Genomic DNA, 25589 nt, shown 5'->3' with positions numbered 1-25589 from the left:
ATGTTTAAAGAGCCCTAATAATTGGTTATTCTATTGTAAGGAATATGGAAATAGAGACTCCAGCCACTATTGTTAAATGCATTTCGGGTACCAGAGCGTCTTACATCAGATCAAATTTACAAATGCTGACTAATGCAAAACGTAGATTTTCTAAAATTGGTATTCATGTCAGCACTAATGATGTCCGGCTTTGCCAGTCGGAGATTACTAGAGATAATGTTAAAGAGGTGTGTGAACTTACCAAAACGATGTCAGACACTGTAATATGCTCGGGCCCCCTCCCTGTTCATCGTGGTGATGAGGTTTATAGTAGATTAGTGTCACTGAATGGCTGGATGTCTGAGTGGTGTCAGGAGAACAGCATAGGATTTATAGACAATTACTACTCCCAAAAACAGTACAGATCAGGTGGCGCAGCTGTAAATACCTACAGAACTGAGATCTGGGAATGTTCAAAAATGTTCAACCAAATTTTCAAAAGATCTCAACACTCCACTCTCATATAGGTCACAGAGTGTAGTAACCCCCCTCACAATCCATTCTGACCAGCAGAAAGGGGACTTATACATAATTTAGGGTTCAGCCATGTGCTTAAGGTAACATTTAAATAAATGTCTGAATTAAACACTCTGGACACTTTTGTCCATACTGAGTGCAAATGTGAGATAACGGGGTGTAACTTAACTTCTCCAATTAGTTTGTTAGAAAGGCTTTGCAATGGCAAAACAGGGGCTAGAACTTCCTGTTCAATGCAAAACCTCTCTCAGGTGGAAGCGACCAATGAGCCAAATGTCTGAGACTGAATGCATAATAATGAAACAAAATCTTGGGTAGGCCTAGCCCAACTTTGTCAACCGGCCTCATTTGCAAAAGGGATACATTAAAGTGCCAACTATATGATTTCTTTTTCTCCGTATGTGGCAACATCTCTAAACTCACCAGGGCATGATCTGAGACTAAAATGTTTCCAATTGTACAATCAACAACAGATGAAATGAGGGATTTGCATATAATTTTTAAAAAAATAAATAAAATAAAAATCAATTCTAGAATAAATCTTATGGACTGATGAAAAACATTTATAGTCCCTACCAGATGGATTCAAAAGTGTCCCGATATCTTTAAGACCAAGATTTTTACACATCCTGTGAAGTGTCACTGTTGCTCTAGGGGGTTTACACACTTTTGCTTTACTATGATCAAGGACTGAGTCCATCAAAAGATTAAAGTCTCCTCCCAATATTATATCATGAGGGGTGCCAGTGGCTTGCAACTATAGTGATTTCTACTCAATTCACCAATGACGTAGTGATTTTTTATCACGTGTCACTTAAGGTGTGGTTATGAGTGTATCAGGTGACCCCTCCCCCTTTGCAATACTGGTCACCAGTTAAGAATACTATCTTAATTTAAGAACAATTCCAAAAAGAGCTGTATGATAATTTTGAATTAATGTAATCTAGAGGGAGTTGGTCAGCTGATTTATCTGAAGGATTTGTGAGAGTCTGGACAACTAGTAGAGTCTTTTGATCATCAACACAGTTGTAATAAATTAATGAAATTTATTAACAATAGATATGCAAGAGTAAATACCACAACGATTAATAATGCTAATAATTAATATGCACTGCTAAAGGATAATAAACTAAAACCAAAATGGAAAGTACTGAATTAAACAATAAAACAAATAAATGATTTGAACACAGTGGATAAATGCAATGCTGTTGAACTGAATGTAGCAATGGGAGAGAATTCTATGGGAATGCTCCTTATGGGAAACCGCCTAATGGCTCTGGCAAAATGGTGATAAATAATGCTTATTTATCATTAAACAAATAATATACCTATTATTTGTAACAAGCTGACCCCAGGTAAATGTTATCTGAGCAAGTTAGAAAAACATATGCTGCATGTATAAACTAATGCCAAGGTCTCTAGAAAGAGGTTTGGTAAGTTTATATTTACGTTCCACAAAGTCGGGTGATCAGTCTGGCAATAGAGACATCTTCCACTGGTGATACGGGTAGCGTGCAGTGGGAAGGGCGCAGAGTTGCGATCCAGTAGTCGTTGCCACGCTGGGCTGGAGGATGCTGAACTTCGGTTGCGCCAAGAGGGTCCTTAAAGAGTGAACTGGGCAACTGGGTCAGTTGAATCTTCACAGGGTCCTTTGTAGGCTGGCTGCATCACTGAGGAGCCGTGTGGGACAGGCAATGTCTGCCGATGCAGAGGTCCTTTGTGGACTGGGCTGCGCTGCTGGAGGAGCTGTAAGGGTCAGATAAGGGCCCTCAATGCTGGGACCCTTTTTCAGCTAGAGTGCAGCCAAAAGCAATATAAAAGGTTTTGCTCGCAAAAGCTTAACCTCAACTATCCTGTAGCCTCTTTCCTCATCAGGTCAGAAAATCAGGATGTGGTGTGTCTGCTAGTGTCTCCTTCCCCATTAAGTTGGAAATGCAAGACAAGGGTGTGTCTAGCCGGGGGACATATTTATCCCTTTCTGATGAGGAGGAGATTGAAATCTGGCACCTTTCCGATCCTGGATTGTGATTGGCCACTGGTGTCTGAAGTAGCCACGGTGTTGCCCACCCTAGTGTGGAACTCATTTGCATAGCATAAAGTACAGTGTTAAAACAGTGTCTTTAATGTTTTACCCATGCATTATTTCTTACCAAACCTCTTTCAAATTATTAAAGGCATCGTATGGAACAGATAGAGACCAAACACGATAAGTAACATTTAAGTCATCGTCCATGCATTTGTTTATCTGTTAATAGATCTGTCCCATGAACTGTTGTGTTAACAGTCAATAACCATTAACATAAACTGTGCTTTGCATGAAAATGGAGTGGATGTGTTGCAGTTTATAATAATTTAAGGCCTCCAAACCTAGGTATGAATAGATCTCTGTGGCCCTCCACTGCTGCTGCATCCGGGAGGTCCTGAAGGAATTTATGGCAGTTCTTGCCTAAACCTTAGGAATGAGTTTATCTATAAAAAATCCCTGATCATCAGCGTTAGGTGCGTACATATTAGCCAAAATCAACCTATGCCCCTGAATTTCTGCTAAAACTATAATGACTTCCTAATTTATGTTTAATCTGTTTGAGACATTTAAATTGTAGATGCTTACTTATCAATGTAATGACTCCCCTGCTCTTACTTGAGCCAGCACTAAAGAAAACATGTCCATGTCCCTATATCTTCCCGAATTTTTCAGCTTCCTGCAGGGAAAGATGTATTTCTTTAAGAAACACTATATCATATTTCATACGTTTAAGAAAAGAAATAACCTTCCTTCTTTTATGGGGTTCCCCAACCCATTCACATTCCACATGGAGAGAGACAATCCACTCATACTAACATTTGACATTTTGACATATTATAAAAAATAGATTGTGTAAAAAATAAAACGATAACAACCACATTCTGACATTAGTGCAACAGTCAAACCCCGAACTTCCCCCAGAACCAAACAAACAGAAAAAAGAAAAACGTGCGCATTAACCCCACGCACAACAGCGCCAACTGGTGTCCATCCTCTAAACTCAAACAGTCCATGTACGTCTACGAGAGCCCCCGCGACAACTTTGCCGTCGGATTGCTCAAGTCCGGTGCTTCTATACAAATTTTGTGAGACAGAATTTCACATCAGAAAATAATCTATAAAACAAACTCCAGCCAATAGGAGGCATAAGCACAAAGAACGTGTAGATTCATCAACATAACTGTTCCGAATGTGTGTTCCTCCACAAAAACAAACTCCAGCCGCTAGGCGGAACCAGCACAAAAAGAAACAAAAAAGGCACCTAGTTTCCTTGGACAGACAGACAAGTGAATGTTGCAATATTCCACAGAACAAACTCCAACCAATAGGAGGCATAAGCACAATGAACGTGCAGATTCATCCACAAACTGCATCCTTAGGATCTATTCTCAATTTGGCCGGGAACATCAGTGCAAAAGCAACCTTCCACTGATGTAAGAGTTTCTTGCATTCCTTGAATCGATCACGTTTCTCTTGTCGAATTTGCAAAGTCTGGGAACAAGAAAATGCTGTGGTTCTTCCAAGAAAGCCTTCCTATACTCCTTGCCTCGCGTAAGATGAGATCTTTATCGGATGATCTCAGAAATTTGGCCAGAATTGATCGGGGCCCGTCTCTCTCCGCGGATCTCCATCTTATGGCCTGTTATGTCGAGCAGACTCGGGAAGAGCCCGTCTAGGAATTTCACCATATCTCACCATATCTTCCTCGTCCTCAGGACTTCCAACTTTTCCCAAACATGCTCTAAGTCTATCTGGGTCGCTAGCGGATTAGCAGCTAATTCCCTCTCTGATGACTCCAGATAATCGATCCATTTCTCAATATCCGACACTCTTGTAACCATCTCAATGATTTTCGTCTCCATGGCAGTGATCGATCGACATATTACAGCAAGATCCTCCAAGCCAGCAACGACCTTCACCAGCACTGCCGACATGTTCAACAGTTGACGCTGAATCTCTTTCACCACAATGTACAAATTGAGTCCTTGGTCTGCGGCCTTGTCAGGGGTACCAGCTTCAGCACGTAAGTGTATTTTAATGTCTCCAGAGCCCGAGGATTTTGAATTTTTTGACATATTGTCTTCCTAGAACAGTTAAGAATCAGAGTGTATCGAATCTCATCGGTTTATGACATAAAAAGTATTAAAACTAGCAAAGTGCGCAGAGCTCGCCATTCACACGTCCGACCCTCGCAAGGCGCCACGTGACTCCCCAATGTAGATAGAGCTTTAATTGTTGGTGACTTCAACATTCACATAGATAATGAAAATGTCACATTGGGATTAGCATTTATTGATATTCTCAACTCTCTTGGAGTCAGACAAAATGTGACAGGACCAACTCATCACCATAATCATATGCTAGATTTAATTCTGTCATAAGAGTTGAAGTTGATACTATAGAAATTCTACCACAGAGTGATGACATCTGAGATAAATTCCTCGTCTCTTGTTTGTTGTGATCAGCTAATGTCACTCAATCTACACCACACAGGTTCAGGTAAAACTATTATTTCAACCACTAAAGATAGTTTAACTAATAATCTTCCAGAATTGTCTCACATACTCAGTAAGCCAAAAAGCCTAGAAGAAAATATAAATACAGTCTTCTCTAGCACTCTTGATAGTGTCGCCCCCCTTCGATTAAAGAAAATTAAAGAAAAAAACCTCGAACCATGGTACAATGATCACACTCATGCTCTCAAGAGAGCAGCTCGGAAAATGGAGCGCAAGTGGAAGAATACAAAATTGAAGTATTTTGCGGTGCATGGAAGGATAGTGTCTGTAGCTACAGACAGGCACTAAAAGCTGCCAGGTCAGCATATTTTAGCAAACTCATAGAAAACAGCCACAACAATCCTAGTTGTTTATTCAGTACTGTGGCTAAATTGGTTTGGAATAAAGTATCGATTGAACCAGATATTCCGTCGTAGCACAACAGTAATGACTTCATGAATTTCTTTACTGATAAAACTGAAATAATCAGAAATAAAATTGGAACTATGCAATGAACTGTTACAGCACCTCAGAAAACAGTGTCTCATAATTTTGCTCACGAGCATCTTCAATCCTTCGCTGTCATAGGTCATGAAGAGCTAACAAAACTTACCGAAAAATCAAAAGCCACAACATGTATGTTAGATCCAATACCAACTAAGCTCTTAAAAGAGGTATTCCCAGTAATCTCAGAACCTCTTCTTAATATTAATAACTCCCCGCTATCCTTAGGACATGTCCCAAGAAACTTTAAAATGGCAGTTATCAAACCGCTTAAGAAGCCACAGCTTGATCCTAGAGAATTGGCTAGTAATAGACTGATTTCAAATCTACCATTTATGTCGAAAATACTAGAAAAGGTAGTGTCCTCGCAACTGTTCATTTCTACAGAGAAATGGAATATATGAACCATTTCAGTCAGGATTTATGCCCCATCACAGTAGAGACTGCACTTATCAGAGTTACAAATGACTTGCTCTTATCATCTGATTGCGGCTGCATTTCTCTTCTAGTGCTTTTAGATCTTAGTGCTGCCTTCGACACGATCATGACATTCTCTTGAATAGGCTGGATAATTATGTCGTCATTAGTGGACTTACATTAGCATGGTTTAGGTCCTATTTATCAGACCTCTATCACTTTGTGTGTAAACGAGGAATTGTCAAATCAAACAAAAGTATGGAGTGCCACAGGGATTAGTTTTAGGGCCTCTGCTTTTCTCCTAATACATGCTTCCGAAAAATGTATTAATGCGTTCATGACCTCAAGACTAGATTATTGTAATGCATTACTGGGAGGATGACCAGCAAGCTCAATAAATAAACTTCAATTGGTTCCAAGAACCAATTGGAACCAAGAAATATGATCATATTAGCCCAATTTTATCGTCGTTACATTGGCTACCTGTTAAATTTTGTATGAATAAATTCTGTTAACTACATACAAAGCTTTGAATGGTCTAGCTCCACAGTATTTAAGTGACCTTCTTACATGCTATATTCAGTCATGTTCATTACGATCACAAAATTCTGGCTTGTTAATAATTCCAAGAATATCAAAATCCACAAAAGGAGGTAGATCCTTTTCATATTTGGCTCCTAAACTATGGAATAGTCTCCCTAACACTGTTCGGGATGCAGACACACTCACTGAGTTTAAGTCTAGACTAAAGACTCATCTATTTAGCCAGGCATACACCTAATTTATCCATCAACTCACAATTAGGCTGCTTTATTTAGGTTTGCCGGAACCAGAAACATCCATCATGATCTATAACTCTGCATAAAATTGAATGGCATCTACGCTAATATTATTCTATTTGTTTCCATGTCTCAACCTTGGGATTTATATGGAATAATTAAATGGAATACATAGACTATTATTTAATTGCCAACAAAAGCCTTCATCAGCCAACTAACTAAGGACAATGCATCTATGTGAATTTCTGCAGTTAATCCAGGATAGACTTCAAAGACATTAGTCATTAATCTTAAAGTTTATAAAAAATATTTTATTTTTATTTTTAAAACACTGGAACTTAACTCTTACTTACTTTACAAATTTAAAACCATGACTTGCACTGCACATAAATAACTAATACTGGCATTATATTCATGTTGTTTAGCCAGAGGGGAACTGCCACAGTGAGCCTGGTTTCTCCCAAGGTTATTTTTCTCCATTAACCAACATCTTATGGAGTTTTGTGTTCCTTGCCACAGTTGCCTTCAACTTGCTCACAGGGGTTCTAAATACAATTATTATTTATTACAATTACAATTTCTATACACATTTTACAATCATATTTAATCAAACTACACAATGATCACTGTAAGACATTATAGATACTACAGTTTCATTTTTTATTTTAAATGCAAGATTTCCCATATAGCTGCTTTGAAACAATGTGTGTTGTGAAAGGTGCTATACAAATAAAAATGACGACTAAGAAGATACAGTAATCTGCCCCATAAACATGAGTTCCACTAAACCTGAGTGAATTAACCGCACCCAAATGGCTTGACTCTCAGTGATCCAAATCTGATGACACTGTGTCAGGGGATCACACCCTGAGAAAAAGCTAAATTAATCATAGAATGGGAAACAGAGTCAGCTTTTGAGAACCATCTCAGAACAAAGGGGTGCTGGACCTTCATTAGTGACCATAACTTCTAAATTCCTAATTTGTTTTATATATATAGGATGAGTTTGTATTAGTCAAACTCTGAATCCAAAGTACTTTTGTGTGATATTGTTTAAGATTTGATGCTGTTGGTTATGTAAATTAGGTATAATGTATTAAACACGGGCATGACTGGGATATGATAGACTATTGAGCGATAAAGTTGGCTTTATCGGTGCTACCTCTGCCTTATCAAACTTATGTCTCTATGTCACAGTTTATCTCATCCAGGTCTTTAATAATTGCATTGATTTTAAAAACATGGTGGTGCCTAAAGATGATGACTGCTGGTTCTGGTTTTAACAGTGGTTTCAATATTAGCTAAAAGTAATTACTGTAAGCAAATTCATTATCAGAGCTAAACATTAATCTATAAATACTCATAGGTTTCATTTTCAGATCTTATTTTAGGTTTGTACACACGTTCATCATTGTTGATTGAATTTTATAAGAGGTAAGGTTTTAATTTATAATAATTTATTTAGGCAGTAATTCTACATGATGTTTACGTTTATTCAAGTTACAGTCCAGCGAGCCTGCTGAACATTTCAACTGAAAATTAAGTGAGAGCGTGTTTGAGCAGAGGCAAGTATTGTACATTGCATTGCTTATAATTGTATTAAGTGTCAAAATGGGCTGAAACAAACCAACCAAATTCCTACTTTAAAAAAAATAAATTAATAGAAAAAAAATGTGATAAAGCGAAGGAAAAATTGGTCATTGGCCGTAAATGAAACCCACAGAAAAACGTTAAGTTTAAACTGAATGTCGTAACTTCCTCAACTATGAATGATAAAGACGTCATATTCATGCGTCTATTCTGTGTGTCTTTGATACTAACTGTTTTACCCTTTCTTTTGTCATCATTGTGTGTATGTTGTGCACTAACTTTTGGAATTAGTGTCTTATCATTACAGATGGCTGGAGCAGATGATATAGGCTACTCTTTGAAGCTGATCATTCAGAGTGAAGCTTACAGAGAAAGAGAAGTGAGACAGGATAGGTCATCCTACACTCACTGGTGCTGGTAACACTGTGTAATTTATTTATTTTTTTGTTCCTGGGTAGTAAGTGTTATTTCCTAATTGCTTATGCCTCAAAAGTATAGAAAATGGCTATTATTCCCCACAAACTTTGCTTTTGTGACCAGGAGAGTGATATTTTGAAATGTACCTATTTCCAATGACAAAACGGGTGAATTTGTATTTTTTTGTTCACATAAAGTCAGAAAAAAAAACAACATATGAATTCCAAAATCCTTCTTTATCTGTGCTCCGACAACCACAGATAATTTGTGCCTTGGAAAAAAAAAGGTCAGTTTAGAATAACTTTAAACGACTGCAGTTTTTTATGTGACCTTTGGTTTTAGAGGCCAGTTTTTACAATATTTAAGATTCATCACACTGATGAAATCAAGAGACTCCAGACTGAATGTAAGAGAATGTTCTATGTAAGGTAATTCATAATAAGACAGCAATGAGAAAATGTATTCAAAATAAAAATGTGGCGATATTGTTTGTTTGTGTGTGCAGCTGAGCTTAAAAAAAAAAAAAAAAAATGATCCTAAGTTGCAATCGAAACTTGTACAAAAAGTACATCAACGACAGTTTCTAGACCAATGTAGTCTTACACCTATTTATTGCAGAATTGAGAAGGTGATAATACTGCAGGGATGGGCAACTGGCGGCCCGCAGGCTGAATAAACTGAGGATTGATTTTATTTCTTTGAAAAAGGGATTATGTAAAGATTGCATTACATCATATTCAGTATGATGTTATTACAACTATTGACCAGAAGAGATCGCTTGTTCTAAGCAGACCTGCTGATCACTCTAGGATTCTAGCATGCAACATCTTATCTTACACTTACTCATCATTTATAAGGTAAATTGAGCTAAATTTGACCTCAGCTTGTCAGCGACTTAGTGCGTGCTATTGTTAATGTACGCAGGTGGAACCCATATCTTTTGTTTGCCTGGATACGAAATCTGTCATTAAAGATTCCAGTTTGATTTGCAAATACACCATTGATCAAGTGATCAAAGAGGCATACGGTATGAGAGATGTATACACCAGAGCTGCTCTCCTCACAGATGTAAAGAGTTAATAAAATACAAGGGTAAAAGGCATCAAACGTTTTGACGAAATCCGTGACAGTGCGGGAATCACAGACATCTAATGCTGTTTCGCTTGTGCTTGTGAAAATTGAAAAAGTTATTATAAGAGGGAGAATCTATGAAGAAATGCGCGATTGAGATGCCTGACTGATTGTTCAAAAGTCTTGCAAATAGAGAGAATGTTCTCTAATGCATGGGACTGTTCGGTCCGTGTGTGAAATGTTTTGTATTAATGCACTGAAATGTTATGTTCTTGTATCCACTATTGTTATTGATGATAATATTTAGATTTGAACTAATACTTATAGGCTGTTTTATGAGGTGGGGTTAAAAATGTTGTCTGTTCATTTGTGTGTTTGACTGTTGCAAATGTAGACAATGCAAATGAGATACATTTTCTTGAAAAAGTCTGAAGTTTATTGCATGTGAACATGAATTTGTACATGTGAACGGCATGTTTTAGTAAAAACGCAAGTTACAAAATAATTATATTAGTTTTTATAAATATTATTAAATAAAAATGTTAATATAGGTAACAAAATCTTTAAAAGAACATTGAATTAGTTGTGCATAGATTACTCACAATAATGAGGAAACTGAGTAAAGGGGTGAACATTGTTAGAGTGCGGATTTGTAATCTGGCCCCTTGGTAGAATGGAGAAAAAAATGTTGGCCCTCGCACCCTTCAAAGTTGCCCATCCCTGATCTAAGTGTAAGTTTTTTTTTTTTTTTTTTTATGTTTTGTTTTGTTTTACAATATAATATATTCCTTGTTTTACATTGTGCTCTCATTGCCTTGGAATTATTTATTTGAAATGTATTTTCATTTTGAAAGCACTTTTCACCCAATATTACTTCACAGTAATGTGCTAATGTACTCTTGTTGAAAACGGTATGTTTACTGTACCTGACATATTTTCTATTTTACGTACTAACCTACACAAACTGACTTTAGTATGAGTCCTGATTAATTGCAGTAACAGATTTTTGTAGTATTGATTCAAATTTATCTCAGAGGTGTAATGAGCAGTAAAATAGTCTGTGTAGTAGATGTTCTGTTTTTATTTGTTTTTGTTATTGTCTGTTTCATTCCAAGCCAATGTTGATAGAAGATAAGTTTACGAGTATTGTTTGCTTTTACCATAGGATCAGTATTTAGAATTAATATTATTTAAGAGACTTTGCCTAGACCACTATAGAGTAGTCATCTAGGCAAAAAGGGGGGAGTGAAGGGTTTGATTTATTTGATCCCAATTATTATTTATTGGGATTAATTTAGTTATTTCCAATTTTACAACTTTATTGCTATGATGATGTACCATCATAAACCCTAAAACGACCATAAAACCATGATTTAAACAACTTCACAACACAAATACAACATTTTAAAAACCAAAAACCAAATGTGAGTCACATGGTATTAAGTTAGTTTTTCTTGTCCAACAAAACAAAGGTTTGCAGTACAAATTATATTAAAGAAATATACCTTTAATTTTTCAAATAAAAACAGTAATATCAAAATCCTGATTTTAGCAGGTCAAAGAATATTCTATTAAGTATAAACGACACATGAGGCTCTTTTGACCTGTAGTTTTGCTGCAAAATCATAAGTGAAAAATGTCTTTGTGACCCCCTTCCTCAAAATAATGTATGGGCAAATATTGGAATTTTGGCTTTCATCACCATTTATTGACATGGAATATCCTCTTAGCGTCAGGAATCCAGCCTGAGTACTCTGCCAGCACCTTCGCTCTGTCTATGTGTGTGATTGAGCATGTGGCTTTATTTGTGTTTCAGAAGTTGTGTGTCTCCATGACTCCACCCCCTGATTCGACTGCCTATACTGCACTCCTGAGATCCATTGATTGCTCTGACTATTTATTCCCTCTCTGTTCTTTGCCAGATTGCGCCAGATTTTTATCCTGTCTGTCTGTTCCTGACTAATCTGCCTGTTATCAAACCCTCTCTTTCCTGACAATTTGGATATGACCTGTTCCTGTTTAACACTGTCTGCCTGTGTTTGATCTTTGACTGGACTTTGAATTTCTCTTCTCCCTGATGTTTTGGAGTATACCGGTTCACTTTGGATTTGGATTATTCCAGTTACTGCCAGTCTCAAACTCAGCCAAAACAAACATGCAACAAGCCATAAGATACTGGACTATTTCTCTTCAGGAGTTAAGACCCATAACTATGACATATACAAATGTAGGTATCGCCTGACTTCCTCAGACATGCGCTCTTGACATGCACATCCACTGTTGTTGTTTCTACCTTTGTCTCCTGATGTTTGTATGCAATTACATCTTCTAGTACGGAGCCCCTTAGAGGATAGGGCGGGAATTTACTTTACTATACTTTGGGCTTTAGTATGAAAACACCTTTTATACACCAAATTTTGCACATCCCAGCCCCTATCATGTTTTTTGGTAAAAGATTTGGGCTAATTTGATAAGGCTTTGAACCACCAATAAGTTGAACTCTAAACTCTGTATTACACATTTCAATTATTGAATATTCAATTAGTTATAAACATGTTTTCAAATATTAGTATTCAGCACATTCTCCAAGCCAGAAGCATAGACCAAAGATATCCTGCACTCTGAAAATGTCTTATTTTTTTTAAAAGCACAAGGGGAGTATTACCAATGTTTCAGCAGAGGCCTTCTTTAATGTGTGAATTCAAATGCATTACGCCCCTATTGCTTGTCATAAAATAAGACATTTTCAGAATGCAGTCTGTCTTTGATCTTTATTTCTGTTCTAGTTATTTCTACGCCTTCATTGGGTATAACTGATTAAGTCTCCAGTTCCACTATTCTCCAAAAACACCTCTGTGATGATATCTTTGTGAAAAGCTACATAACAACCGGACTGTTCTGAATTTAGTCAAAAGTACTTGATATCTTGCATAACATATGTTGTATATGTTGGGTCTGTTCCAAAACCTAGTGAGCTTCCTTCCTTCGGAAGCAGCATTTTAAGGCAACACAGGCGTGCTCCTGATGCGTAGGCTGTTCCAAAAGCTAGGTATCTTAATTTTGCTGCCTCAAAAGGTACCTTGTTACTACTGGGTAGGCAATCCCAGAATGCACCGTAATGAGCTTGGTGGAAAAATATATCCAAGATAGCGGATGATGCGAGAGAAATTTGCATTATCAATATACTCATAATCCATTCAATATGGAAAATTATCGATAAAAAAATAGTTTAATATCATAGAAAACTGACTATTTTACCCAAAATGTGTGTGTGCTACGCATATTGATGCTCAGAGGGTCACGTCTTTCCTCTCGCGTCACCAGCGTTGAAATCCGTTGCGAACCGAGTCTCTCCTGGGCTGCCCGTGAAGAGCACTATTTGAATGATGCGCAGAGCTGCCACCTATGTAGAGCGTTCCAAATTGTTCTCTTATGAGGCATGATTTCATTAAGGATGCTGCCATATGAAGGTAGGAGACAGCAAGGCAGCTTACTAAGTTTTGGAACAGACCTGTTGAGTCTGTAAATCTGCATCTTAGTCAGTGAACAAAATTCATGGGAAATATCCAGCCTGATCACATGAAAATGAAATTTTTGACAAAATGACAAAATTATACTATGTGGTGCATTTCAAGTATTCCAGCAATTTCTAGGGAAAATTTCCAGTGTGTGGCACTAAAAGTGAGTAAAATTTTCACCCAAACAGAAGAGGTTTTTAAGGTTAAAGGAATATTCCGGGTTCAATACAACAGCATTTGTGGCATAATGTTGATTACCACAAAAATTAATTTTGAACTCGTCCCTCCTTTTCTTTAAAGCTACACTATGTAACTTTTGGCCCTCTAGCGGATGAAGCATAAAACTGCAAGTTACTAGCGGTGGAACACTTTTTTGGTAATTACGTCAGTCAGGATTTGGCTCTGCTCTTCTGCGTAGATGATGGTTTGAGGAGTACCGGTGTATCCATGGTTACAGGTGATCAACTTATCAGAGCAAATGTCACTAACAACAACAAAACTCGCCCCCTCCCATCAAAAAAATAAAATAACGAAAGGAAGAAAAAGACAGATATCCGAAAAATATGTCTAGTTAGCAAGTAAGTAGCATACTGTTGTTTTGACTTATTGAAAACAATTGTTTCAAAATGAATAATGTTACAAAAGTTAGGCAATGCTGACATTAGACAATGATTGCTAGTCATATCAGATCAAGTAAAATGGTGGAAACTATTATAACTAAGCTAGCAGTCAAATAGACTAAGGTAGTTTTTTTTTTTTTTTTTTTTTAATTGTCTTTCCTTGAAAATGAAATCAAGCACTGCAGTACCATAATCCATAATAAAATGCCCCATAAGAGCGGCTAACACTATCTAATGAACTACCGTGCTAAAAAAGCTACCTGGCTAACTATTGGTCCAATAAAATATCTTACCTGTCTAGCAAGAAAAAGTTACCTCTGCGTCAGTTTTAAATCCTTTACGATCTCAGAGTTGTCACCACCTCTGAAAAAGCCAAGCCAATGTTGTTTCGTGTTTTATTATTCTGTCCCAATTTGCTGTCCCTTTTCTCTTTCCCTTTTTTGCTTGCAGACTCTTCTCGGTTTGAGGTTTCTTTATTTTGAAAATGGGTGATTCCCCAGAGGGCTGCCATTTTGAAGTATGCAATTTCCTGCAAAATCCATCCTGACAGCTCTAAAATATAATAATAATAATTTATAAGCTTACCATAGTGAATCGGGGTAAGGCAAATAAATGGTTTGGAAGACGAATTATTGCTGTACTTGCTCATTAATGAAATTTTGTTCATTTCTAACAAATCTTACACAGTGTAGCTTTAATAAAAGCACAATTCTGGATTACAGTGAGGCATTTACTAGGGATGCACCAATCCAATACCTGGATCGTGTGTCGGTCCGATGAGCCCAATCCAGATCCGATACAGTGTGTTAGTCATGTTCGTTACTGTCAAGCTCCAAAAATTACATAAAAGAACCATAAAAACACCATTAAAGCAATTCATACACTCGTGCATTTTATTCAAAGCCACTTGAAGATGTGTGATAGCTCTGTGAATCACAAAAGGCTGTGTTTAATAAGTAAATATATAGTATGTGCAGCGCCAGCGCGTTGCTGTCCTGCTCTGTTGACACAAACTCACACACTCGCAGCGGTGCGCAATATTTGAGCGCTACTCAAGAACAGCATCTCAGATGTAGATGCTCAATAGTTCAGTTCACTTATAATATGCATTTAGAACGGCACCGGAGGTGCATTTTACCAGAATTTGAATAAGAAGCGAATTAAACTACTGTGAACTTGCCTACAGACAGACACATTCAGGACTTCCTGGAGAGTTTACAATGTCAAAATAAAAGCGTGAGGGTTTAAAAAGTGCACGATTTAAATATATTACTGTTGTATTTAAAATTAAAAGTCAATAATAATAATATTAATAACAATTTATTATTATTATTATTGTCATCATTAGTATTTGTTTACAATTTATAACACTACTTAAGTTGAATGGGATCCAAAAAAATAACTGTGTGAATGAAAAGTGGACTGATGTCTTACAACTAAATTGAACAAAAAAGAGATCTGAATCCTTTAGTCCAGATGCAAGTTGAAAAAAAAAAAAACACTTTGTTTCTTTTCTACTGAAGACTGGAATTTCTGTGAATTTTGTGTCTACATTAACCAGTATACTAGTTAATAATAAAGTGTTTCTTAATAAGCTATACATTTATATTGAAATAATGTGTAGTTAGAGGTTTGTGTTTCTTTACATATTAAAGAGTACTCCCAATTAGTTCCACACAATAATGTAAAGATATTCTAAACTGATTATGCAAAAAAACAACACTGGTATTGGCTCGGGATCTGAAGAGAAAAAGTGGTATCGTGCATCCCTAGCATTTACAAAGGAAGAGAATGTGGCCAATTTTTGGAAGGTTCACAAGTCAGAAATGTGAAGCTTATCATTTAGCACTTACATTAAAACTTCTGTAAAGTTGTTCAAATCAGTTTTTGCAAATGTTTTTGGGTTTCCAGCGTTACGTTGCCACAGCAACAAAGTTGTATAAATTGGATTTAACTTTATACAGAAAACTTTAAGCGATTTTATTACACTAAAATCATGTTAACACATTTATTGTTTAAGTCTTGTGGCTATACTTTTGAAACAGTGAGTATTTTAACGTTTACGGATTGGCCCCATTTACTTCCATTGTAAGTGCCTCAATGTAACCCAGATTTTTGCTTTTTTTTAAAGAAAAAGAGCGACGAGTGGAAATTAATTTTTGTGGTAATCAACATTATGCCACAAATGCTGTCAGTTGAGCTTAACTTGTATTGAACACGGAATACACCTTTAATGCTATATCAAGTTTAAAATCAACAAAACCTACCTTTAACCCTAACAGATAGTGTCAGAAAAGCAAATGTGAGATGAAAAACACCATTGCTTAAGCAACCCCATAATTCGATTCATGTGTCAACTCGCATGCTCTTCAGGACTTGCATCACAAGTGCAACGCTCTATCATTTGAGCTACCGCACAACTTGATCACACTTGAACATGCTTGTAAATGTAGTCAGTTATATAATGCAAACATCAAAATAAATCACCTTGAAGTCATGCACTATTTTACGATTTTATGAGACCACACCATTCATTCTTTCACTCAGACATGGCACACCGGTCCAACATTATCCTAAACAGTGTGTAAATGTATAATACATTCACAGACACACCAGAAAACGTCCTCCAGCACATCCACAGGTAGAGGTGACGGGTTGAATATGATGAAGAGTCTCTCCTTCACCACACTGTCAGACGGAGCCAGTTTCTTAAGAGGTGGGAGAGCAACATCTGTCTGCACACGAGCTTTTTGAGGCACAGAGGGTGCTGCATAACCCTGGAGGAGAAATACAAAGAGGTTTATAATACCTGGAGAGAGCTATCGGTTAGCATTCTTATTCATCTCACTGACAGTAGGTTAGCTGGTACATGAGCCTTCCGGAAGTACACGATTTTAAATCTTTACTGATGGGCACTCAGTTCCGGGTACAGTTTTTTTGTCAATCGTGTAAGCTGTAAATGGCATGTGACCAAAGCTTTGTTCAGACTGTGAACCACATCTGATTTTTTTGTGTATCCGATCGGAATCCGAACTTCATGATTGAGTGTCCACACTGTGTATTAGGGATGGGCACGAGTACTCGAGTACCCGGAAGTGACAGAAATGATCGATCATGAAAACGATGATTGATAATGAAAATGCGTGACGTGACTTTTCACTGAATTCGAAATTCAGTGACAACTACCTGACAACTATACACAAACGTGTCAAAGAGAGGCCTTATTTTTAATTTTAAAATTGATTACATTGTGATTTTCATCAGTACCTTGATTGTCAACAGAGACCAAACTGATAAACGATGCTGCAAAGCTAACATTTGTTCTACAGGTTTACGATAATCAAAAGAAAGTCACAACATTAAAACCACCTGCCTAATATTGTGTAGGTCCCCCTCGTGCTGCCAAAACAGTGCCAACAATCATGCCACGCTCAATCACTGAGATCACATGTTTCCCTATTCTGATGGTTGATGTGAACATTAACTGAAGCTCCTGACCCATATCTGAATTATTTTATGCACTGCGCTGTTGCCACACGATTGGCTGATTAGATAATCACATGGATGATTGTTGGTGCCAGATGGGCTGGTTTGAGTGTTTCTGTAACTGCTGATCTCCTGGGATATTCACACACAACAGTCTCTAGAATTGACTCCAAATGGTGCCAAAAACAAAAAACATCTAGTGAGGGGCAGTTCTGTGTCCGGAAATGCCTTGTTGTTGAGAGGTCAACAGAGAATGGCAAGACTGGTTCGAACTGACAAAGTCTACTATGATAACTCAAATAACACCTCTGTACAATTGTGGTGAGAAGAATAGCATCTCAGAATGCTATTCTGACATGTGGGTTGGTGCTGTTTTGGTGGCACGAGGGGGACCTATACATTAGGCAGGTGGTTTTAATGTTGTGGCTGATCGGTGTATATTATTTAATACGAGTGAAGGTTTATCATTGACTCTAAATCTCCCTCTGTGCTGATATGTCACACACCTGCATCTCAGCGAAATCAGAGCTGAACATTTCAGCAAGGGTTGTAAGTCTAACATAAAGTGGCATTTCATTGAAGTTTTCCCAGTATGAAGTTTACAATTCCAAGTTAAATGGGAGGAAGCATGAATCATCACAGCAACAAACCCCAACAGAGTGCAGCGTGACTTTCTGTCCAGGGCAGAAGATGCGCACGCACCAGTACTGCCGCTCCCTATACGCATATTACGCAGTCTGCGCAGGGCGCCATCTCCCTAGGGGGGCACCAGAAACTCCACCGGCTGCACTCGCACCTTCTTACTGCTCTCCGTGCACCTCTATGTCCCAATTACTTCAGTAACGACTAGGGGGTGTTTCCCAAAAGCATTGTTAGCCAACTATAGTCTTAAGTTCCATCATTACCAACATAGTTCAACGATTTGGTGTTTCCAGAAACCAACAAACATTTGTAAACAGCATCGCAAAGTTGTGTGATTGGAACTACATATCTTAACCTGTGGTTAGAAGCATAGTTCCTTGTTAGTTTGCTCTGTGGACGTCATTTGACTTCACTGAGGCTTCTATAACTTTCATTCCATATATATATTTTATTATTTAAGACTTAAGACCAATGGTTGATTTGTAAAAAAAAATTCAAGGGGGTGGTGGTGTCAAAAAAAAAAAAAAAAATGGGGAGGGTGTTAATAAGAAATCTTTTAAAAATCTTAAAATTAAAACACTTGTGTCATGTTCTCAGAAACGTAATCTTTGTGTCCAATTTGGTTTCATACATATTTGAAAAAACTTTATAGCATTTACTACAAGAAAATTAAAACTTGTAATGTTGTGTAACCATAAAGTAAAAAGTATTATAATAATTTCTTTGCACCTCGAATACATGAGAGCATAAACAACTTCATTAATAATAAAAAAAAAACTGAACAAAATGTGCCTTTTCATAAAAATGCCAAAATAAATCAGATTTTTTGTTTTAAACTTCACACTCAGTCTTGAGGGTCTCAAGGTGTCTGCCCTGTTTTATGTTTTTATGTTCAACATAAAAAACAAAATGGCCACATGACTTTGATTTGGTGGACAAAAGCAAAAATGAATAATTTTAAAACAAAATTGTTTCACTGATATTTTTTTTATTTAAGAAGAAATAATAAAAGATTATTAAGCACTATCCATGCCAACATTTATTTTTTCAAGAATTTCAGCTTTTCATGAGACCTTTTTTTTTTTTTTTTGTGGAGAATTGCATTTTTTTAATGTATTTTTCATTTAATAGGTCTGGACAAAAGAAATGAGTCACGTCATTGACCCTTAGACACAGCCATAATATGCACCTGTTATCATGTCCTAACCTCGCCGCGGCAACACGACGCACAATAAAAGGCACCTTTTCCATGTAAAGTTCACACGATGAGCGACAGCGACAGGGCATTCTATTTTTGGAATGGTTTCTCAAATGGGTCTAAAGTTATTCTATTTCCAGGATATTAAAGCCGTCATCTCACTAGCTGGTTCAGAACAACTTGATTTTGACTGAGGGTGTCACACACCTATGGAATGTTGTGCTTGCGGCCTACGAAATCTAATTCTGATTGGCTAATCGCCGTTATTTAAAGTCTGTTATTTATCAAACGTAGAGAATTAAATATTTTACTTGCATGATTAGTTCTATGTAATACATGACACAATTAATCTAAAGGGGATGGTAAGGGGGATGGTGGTTTTACCAAGGGGATGGATTTTGGTATTTCTTGCAACAAGGGGGATGGCATCCCCCCTCAACTCGAGCCCTGCTTAAGACTACATTTACATTCTGGGTTTGTGCAGAAAGCAGTGTTCAGAAATGTCATGCAAGCGCAGCCCTTATCCGTACGCCAATTAAAGGATCAAGAAAACAATTTAACACACCCAGGTTTTTGTCGGAGAACATGGCTTTTGTGGCCATGTAAATGCATAAACGGCGTTCTTATAGGTTTTTGAAAAGTGCCCATGTTCATCTGAGATCCAGTGCGCCAGGGGAACCCTGATGTAAGAAGGGAAACCTACTGAGCTGCATGTAAATGGAGGTAAAGAGAATGCCGATTACACAGTACATACAAACACTGAAACTGCTTTCATGTCGCAAGCAGCTTTCTTGCAATAAACAGCTTTCTAGTGTCCATGTATACAAGATATAATCTGGCATCCATTCAATCTCCATAAAAATTATTGCTTTTCCCCCTGAGTAATGTCATCAGTGACAGTTCAATATTGTTGAACAAACCTGACTCGAACAACGGAGATCTTACAACGGTTTCAGGAAACATAAGTTTCATGAGTCATGATGACTAGCTAGTTAATATCTCCAATGATGCATAGTACTATGGAAGTGTGTGAAGCAGTTAGTTACGTTGTTGTAACGCACCCCTGAGCTGTGATGTCAAAAGCAGCAGACAGGGAAAAATTCCATGTAATTTCACAATTTAAAAGCCCTCCAAAAAAAAAAAAAAAAAACATAAAAAAAAAATAAATAAATAAATTAAAAAGTGTACACCGGCAAAACATCTACTATAATATAATGAAATCGTTGAAACGTATATGTTGCTGCAAAAAAATTATTTCATGAGAATAAATAGCTACTTTTGAATGACTGTCATTGAAGAAAGATCCTTTTTGGATTCAAAAGCAGTTTTTTTTTTTTTTTCATTAATTTTTTATTGATTCCATATAAAAATTGAAACAAACAACACAAGAATATACAGAATCAATTTATAACAACTACGTGCCCCCCACCCGCCACCCAACATACAGCCCAATGGTCAAATATTAAATAACAACAGACACACATACACTACCATTCAAAAGTTTGGGGTCACTTGCCTGAAATGTTTCTCATGATCTTAAAAATCTTTTGATCTGAAGGCGTATGCTTAAAGGTTTGAAATTAATTATGTAGACAAAAATATAATTGTGCCACCATATTAATATAATTACAAAACTAAAATTTTATACAAATAAAAAAAAAAAAGTTTTTGAAATGGATGACTTGGACCGAATAATTAAGAAAAGCAGCCACTAAGTGCCCAGCATATAGATGGGAACTCCTTCAATACTGTTTAAAAAGCATCCCAATGTGATACCTCAAGAAGTTGGTTGAGAAAATGTCGAGAGTACATTTCTGCAAATTCTAGGCAAAGGGTGACTACTTTGAAGATGCTAAAATATAACACAGTTTTGATTTATTTTGGATTTTTTTAGTCACAACATAATTCCCATAGTTCCATTTCAATTATTCCATAGTTTTGATGACTTTACCATTATTCTAAAATGTGAAAAAATAAATAAAGAATGAATAAGTGACCCTAAACTTTTGAACGGTAGTGTATAAACAGTACAAAGAAAATACTCAATGACATAAAAACATTTAACCAACATAAAAGGAAAAGGGTTCCACATATAATTTTAATTAAAATCGTCCCTCTCCACTGCTCCTCCCTGGCAACCTTCTAGGAAGGCCAAATAAGTGCCCCACTGCTTCCCATATGCACCCAAACTGCCCAGCCATCTATTTGACATCTCTTCAAAGGCCGCCACTCTGCCCAACTCGGTGCACCACTCATGAAATGAGGGCGCATCAGCAGACTTCCATCCCCTTAGCATTACCTGCCTGCCAATCATCACGCTGGTAAGGACAGTTTTTTTATGTTTATTCATTATATTAATACCTGCCCCATCACCCAAAATACAAAGTCTGGGGCAAAATAAAATCTGAGTGCTCAAGACCTCACAAATATAATTCTGAACCTTCGACCAAAACTCTTGAATTTTAGTACAGAACCAAAAAAACATGGGCTATGTCCCCATCCTCCAACTGGCATTGCCAGCAAGTAGGTGTGTCTTTAAGGCCAAGCCTATACAATCTAGAGGGAGTCCAATAAAAACGATGCAGAATCTTAAATTGAATGAGGTGCACCCTTGCATCCCGAGACATAGACTTTACATTTTTTTAAATCTTAACCCATTCTCCATCTTCCAGTGCTAAATTTAAGTCTCTCTCCCATAACTTCTTGAGAGATGTTAAAACGCTGTCCCCTAAACTCTGAATTAGCCAGGAATAGTACACTGAAGCCTCGTGACCCTTTCCAAAAGCAGCAAGCACCATATCAAGAGTGTCTGCCACTTTAGGGGGCTGTGTACTACACCCAAAGGTGGTGCAAAGTAGATGGCGCTGCTGTAAGTACCTGAAGAATTGAGAACTGGGAATCCCAAACCGCTGTATAATATTTTTAAAAGATCTCAACACTCCATTTTCATACAGGTCACCCAGCGTAGCAACTCCCTTCTCAATCCATTCTGTCCAGCAGAAAGGGGACTTGTTAATGCACAATTTAGGGTTTAACCAAATACTTATGGCAATGTTCAGGTAAATGTCTGAATTGAACACGTGGGAAACTTTTGTCCACACTAAATGCATGTGCGAAATAACGGGATGTGTCTTTACTTCTCTGGGCAGCTTGGTAGAAAGACTTTGCAATGGCAAGATAGGGGCAAGGACCTCCTGTTCAATAAAGAGCCAGGGAGGGGCTCTCTCAGGCGGAAGCGAACAATGCGGCAAATGTATGAGACCAAAAGCATAATAGTAAAACAAAATCTTGGGGAGACCTAACTCACCTTTGTCAACTGGCCTGTGTAACTTGTTCAAATGCATCTGAGGACCTTTACCATTCCAGATAAAAGATTTAGCTATACTATCAATTTGTTTAAAATAAAAGAGGGGAACGTCATTGGGGAGAGACTGTAGTAGGTATTTGAATTTTGGAAAACAATTCATTTTTATAACATTAACCTTTTCAGTCATAGATAAATGTAGTAAAGCCCACCTGTCAACATCGCTCGAAAAACTTTTTATTAAAGGGTCAATATTAACTCTGACTAAATCACATAAATTTGCTGGGAATAAAATACCCAAATACATAATGCCCTGTTTGGGCAACTAAAAGGCGCCTGGCTGAAAAGCAGTTACCAGGCAGTACGCTGTCAGAGCAAAAGCTTTGGATTTAGACCAATTAACTCTGTATCCAGTGAACTTAGAAAAGGAATTAATAATTCTGTGGAGGCAAGGCATAAACCTAGTAGGGTCAGAAACTACTAATAAAATAACATCTGCGTAAAGCAAAAGCTTATGTGCCATACCTCCAGCCACCACCCCTGGAAAATCATCTTCCCTTCTTATCGCGGCTGCTAATGGTTCCAGGGCAAGACAGAACAATAATGGGGAAAGAGGGCAACCCTGCCGGGTGCCCCTATCCAAAGTAAAATAATCTGAAATGAATCCATTTGTTTGTACCGTCACTACCAAGTGTCTAAAAGTAACTTAATACATCCAATAAAAGTATTCCCAAACTCGTATACACTATATTGCCAAAAGTATTCGCTCACCTGCCTTTAGACGCATATGAACTTAAGTGACATCCCATTCCTAATCCATAGGGTTTAATATGACGTCGGCCCACCCTTTGCAGCTATAACAGCTTCAGCTCTTCAGGGAAGGCTCTCCACAAGGTTTAGGAGTGTGTTTATGGGAATTTTTGACCATTCTTCCAGAAGCGCATTTGTGAGGTCAGACACTGATGTTGGACGAGAAGGCCTGGCTCGCAGTCTTCGCTCTAATTCATCCCAAAGGTGCTCTATTGGGTTGTGGTCAGGACTCTGTGCAGGCCAGTCAAGTTCTTCCACACCAAACTCACTCATCCATGTCTTTATGGACCTTGCTTTGTGCACTGGTGCGCAGTCATGTTGGAACAGGAAGGGGCCATCCCCAAACTGTTCCCACAAAGTTGGGAGCATGGAATTGTCCAAAATCTCTTGGTATGCTGAAGCATTCAGAGTTCCTTTCACTGGAACTAAGGGGCCAAGCCCAGCTCCTGAAAAACAACCCCACACCATAATCCCCCCTCCACCAAACTTCACAGTTGGCACAATGCAGTCAGACAAGTACCATTCTCCTGGCAACCGCCAAACCCAGACTCGTCCATCAGATTGCCAGATGGAGAAGCGTGATTCGTCACTCCAGAGAACGTGTCTCCACTGCTCTAGAGTCCAGTGGAGGCGTGCTTTACACCACTGCATCCGACGCTTTGCATTGCACTTGGTGATGTATGGCTTGGATGCAGCTGCTCGGCCATGGAAACCCATTCCATGAAGCTCTCTGCGCACTGTTCTTGAGCTAATCTGAAGGCCATGTGAACTTTGGAGGTCTGTAGCGATTGACTCTGCAGAAAGTTGGCGACCTCTGCGCACTATGTGCCTCAGCATCCGCTGACCCCACTCTGTCATTTTACGTGGTCTACCACTTCGTGGCTGAGTTGCTGTCATTCCCAATCGCTTCCACTTTGTTATAATACCACTGACAGTTGACTGTGAAATATTTAGTGCGAGGAAATTTCACGACTGGACTTGTTGCACAGGTGGCATCCTATCACAGTACCACGCTGGAATTCACTGAGCTCCTGAGAGCGGCCCATTCTTTCACAAATGTTTGTAGAAGCAGTCTGCATGCCTAGGTGCTTCAATTTTATACACCTATGGCCATGGAAGTGATTGGAACACCTGAATTCAATTATTTGGATGGGTGAGCGAATACTTTTGGCAATATAGTGTATTTCTAAAATCTTAAAAAAATAATCCCATTCTACAGTGTTGTGAAAAGTATCTGCCCCCATCCTCATTTCTTCTGTTTTTGTGTATATATCTAGTATATCTCTAACTAATTTGTTTCAAAAATTCAAACAAAATCTAACATAAAACAAAGGCAATCTGAATAAACACAAAATATAGTTTTTAAATGATAAATGTTATTTATTGAAGCAAAAAGTTATCCAATACCAACTGGGCCTGTGTGAAAAAGTACTAAACCCCAAATCTATGAAACTGCATTCATAATGGGGTTCATCTGGAGACACACCCAGGCCTAATTACTGCCAGCCTGTTCAATCAAATCAACACCTAAATAGAACTTTTTCATAAGCATGAAGTTGGCTGAAAGGTCTCACCCAGTAGCACACTATTCCAAGGTTGAAAAGAAATTCCAGAAATGATGAGGGAAAAAGGTGAATGAAATACATCAGTCTTGGAAGGGATACAAAGCTATTTTAAAGGCTCTGGGACTCCAAAGAACCACAGTGAGAGCCAAATTTAGAAAACTTGGCACAGTAGTGAACCTTCCCAGAAGTGGCCGACCTTCCAAAATTCCTCCAAGAGCACAGCGACGACTAATCCAGGAAGTCACAAAAAAGCCAAGGACAATATCCAAGGAACTGCAGGCTCAATAAAGGTCACTGTTCATGACTCCACTATCAGAAAGACACTGGCCAAAAATGGCATCCATGGAAGAGTGGTGAGGCGAAAACCACTGCTAACCCAGAAGAACATTAATGCTCGTCTGAATTTTGCCAAAACACACCTTGATGATCCTCAGGCCTTTTGGGAGAATGTTCTATGGATTGATTTGTTGAAAGTGGAACTTTTTGGAAGACAGGGGTCCCATTATATCTGGCGTAAATCAAACACATAAATTCACAAAAAGAACATCATACCTATGGTCAAGCATGATGGTGGCAGTGTGATGGTGTGGGGAAGCTTTGCTGCTTCAGGGCCTGGGCGACTTGTAATAAT

General features: G+C 37.9%; 1 protein-coding gene across 1 annotated transcript in view; it reads right to left on the bottom strand.

Annotated features, from left to right (window-relative positions):
• Positions 1-25589, bottom strand: part of rbm45 (RNA binding motif protein 45) — a 114505-nt gene that overhangs the window by 20288 nt on the left and 68628 nt on the right. The window contains exon 8 of the mRNA XM_051710493.1: positions 16567-16730. Coding sequence (XP_051566453.1) covers positions 16567-16730 — 164 coding nt within the window. The remainder of the gene's footprint in view (positions 1-16566; positions 16731-25589) is intronic.

This window comes from Myxocyprinus asiaticus, chromosome 11 (genome assembly GCF_019703515.2).
Source record: "Myxocyprinus asiaticus isolate MX2 ecotype Aquarium Trade chromosome 11, UBuf_Myxa_2, whole genome shotgun sequence".
NCBI classification, from domain to species: Eukaryota; Metazoa; Chordata; class Actinopteri; order Cypriniformes; family Catostomidae; genus Myxocyprinus; species Myxocyprinus asiaticus.
The sequence above is the reverse complement of the archived record's forward strand: the minus strand, read 5'-3'. Positions and strand labels throughout refer to the sequence as shown.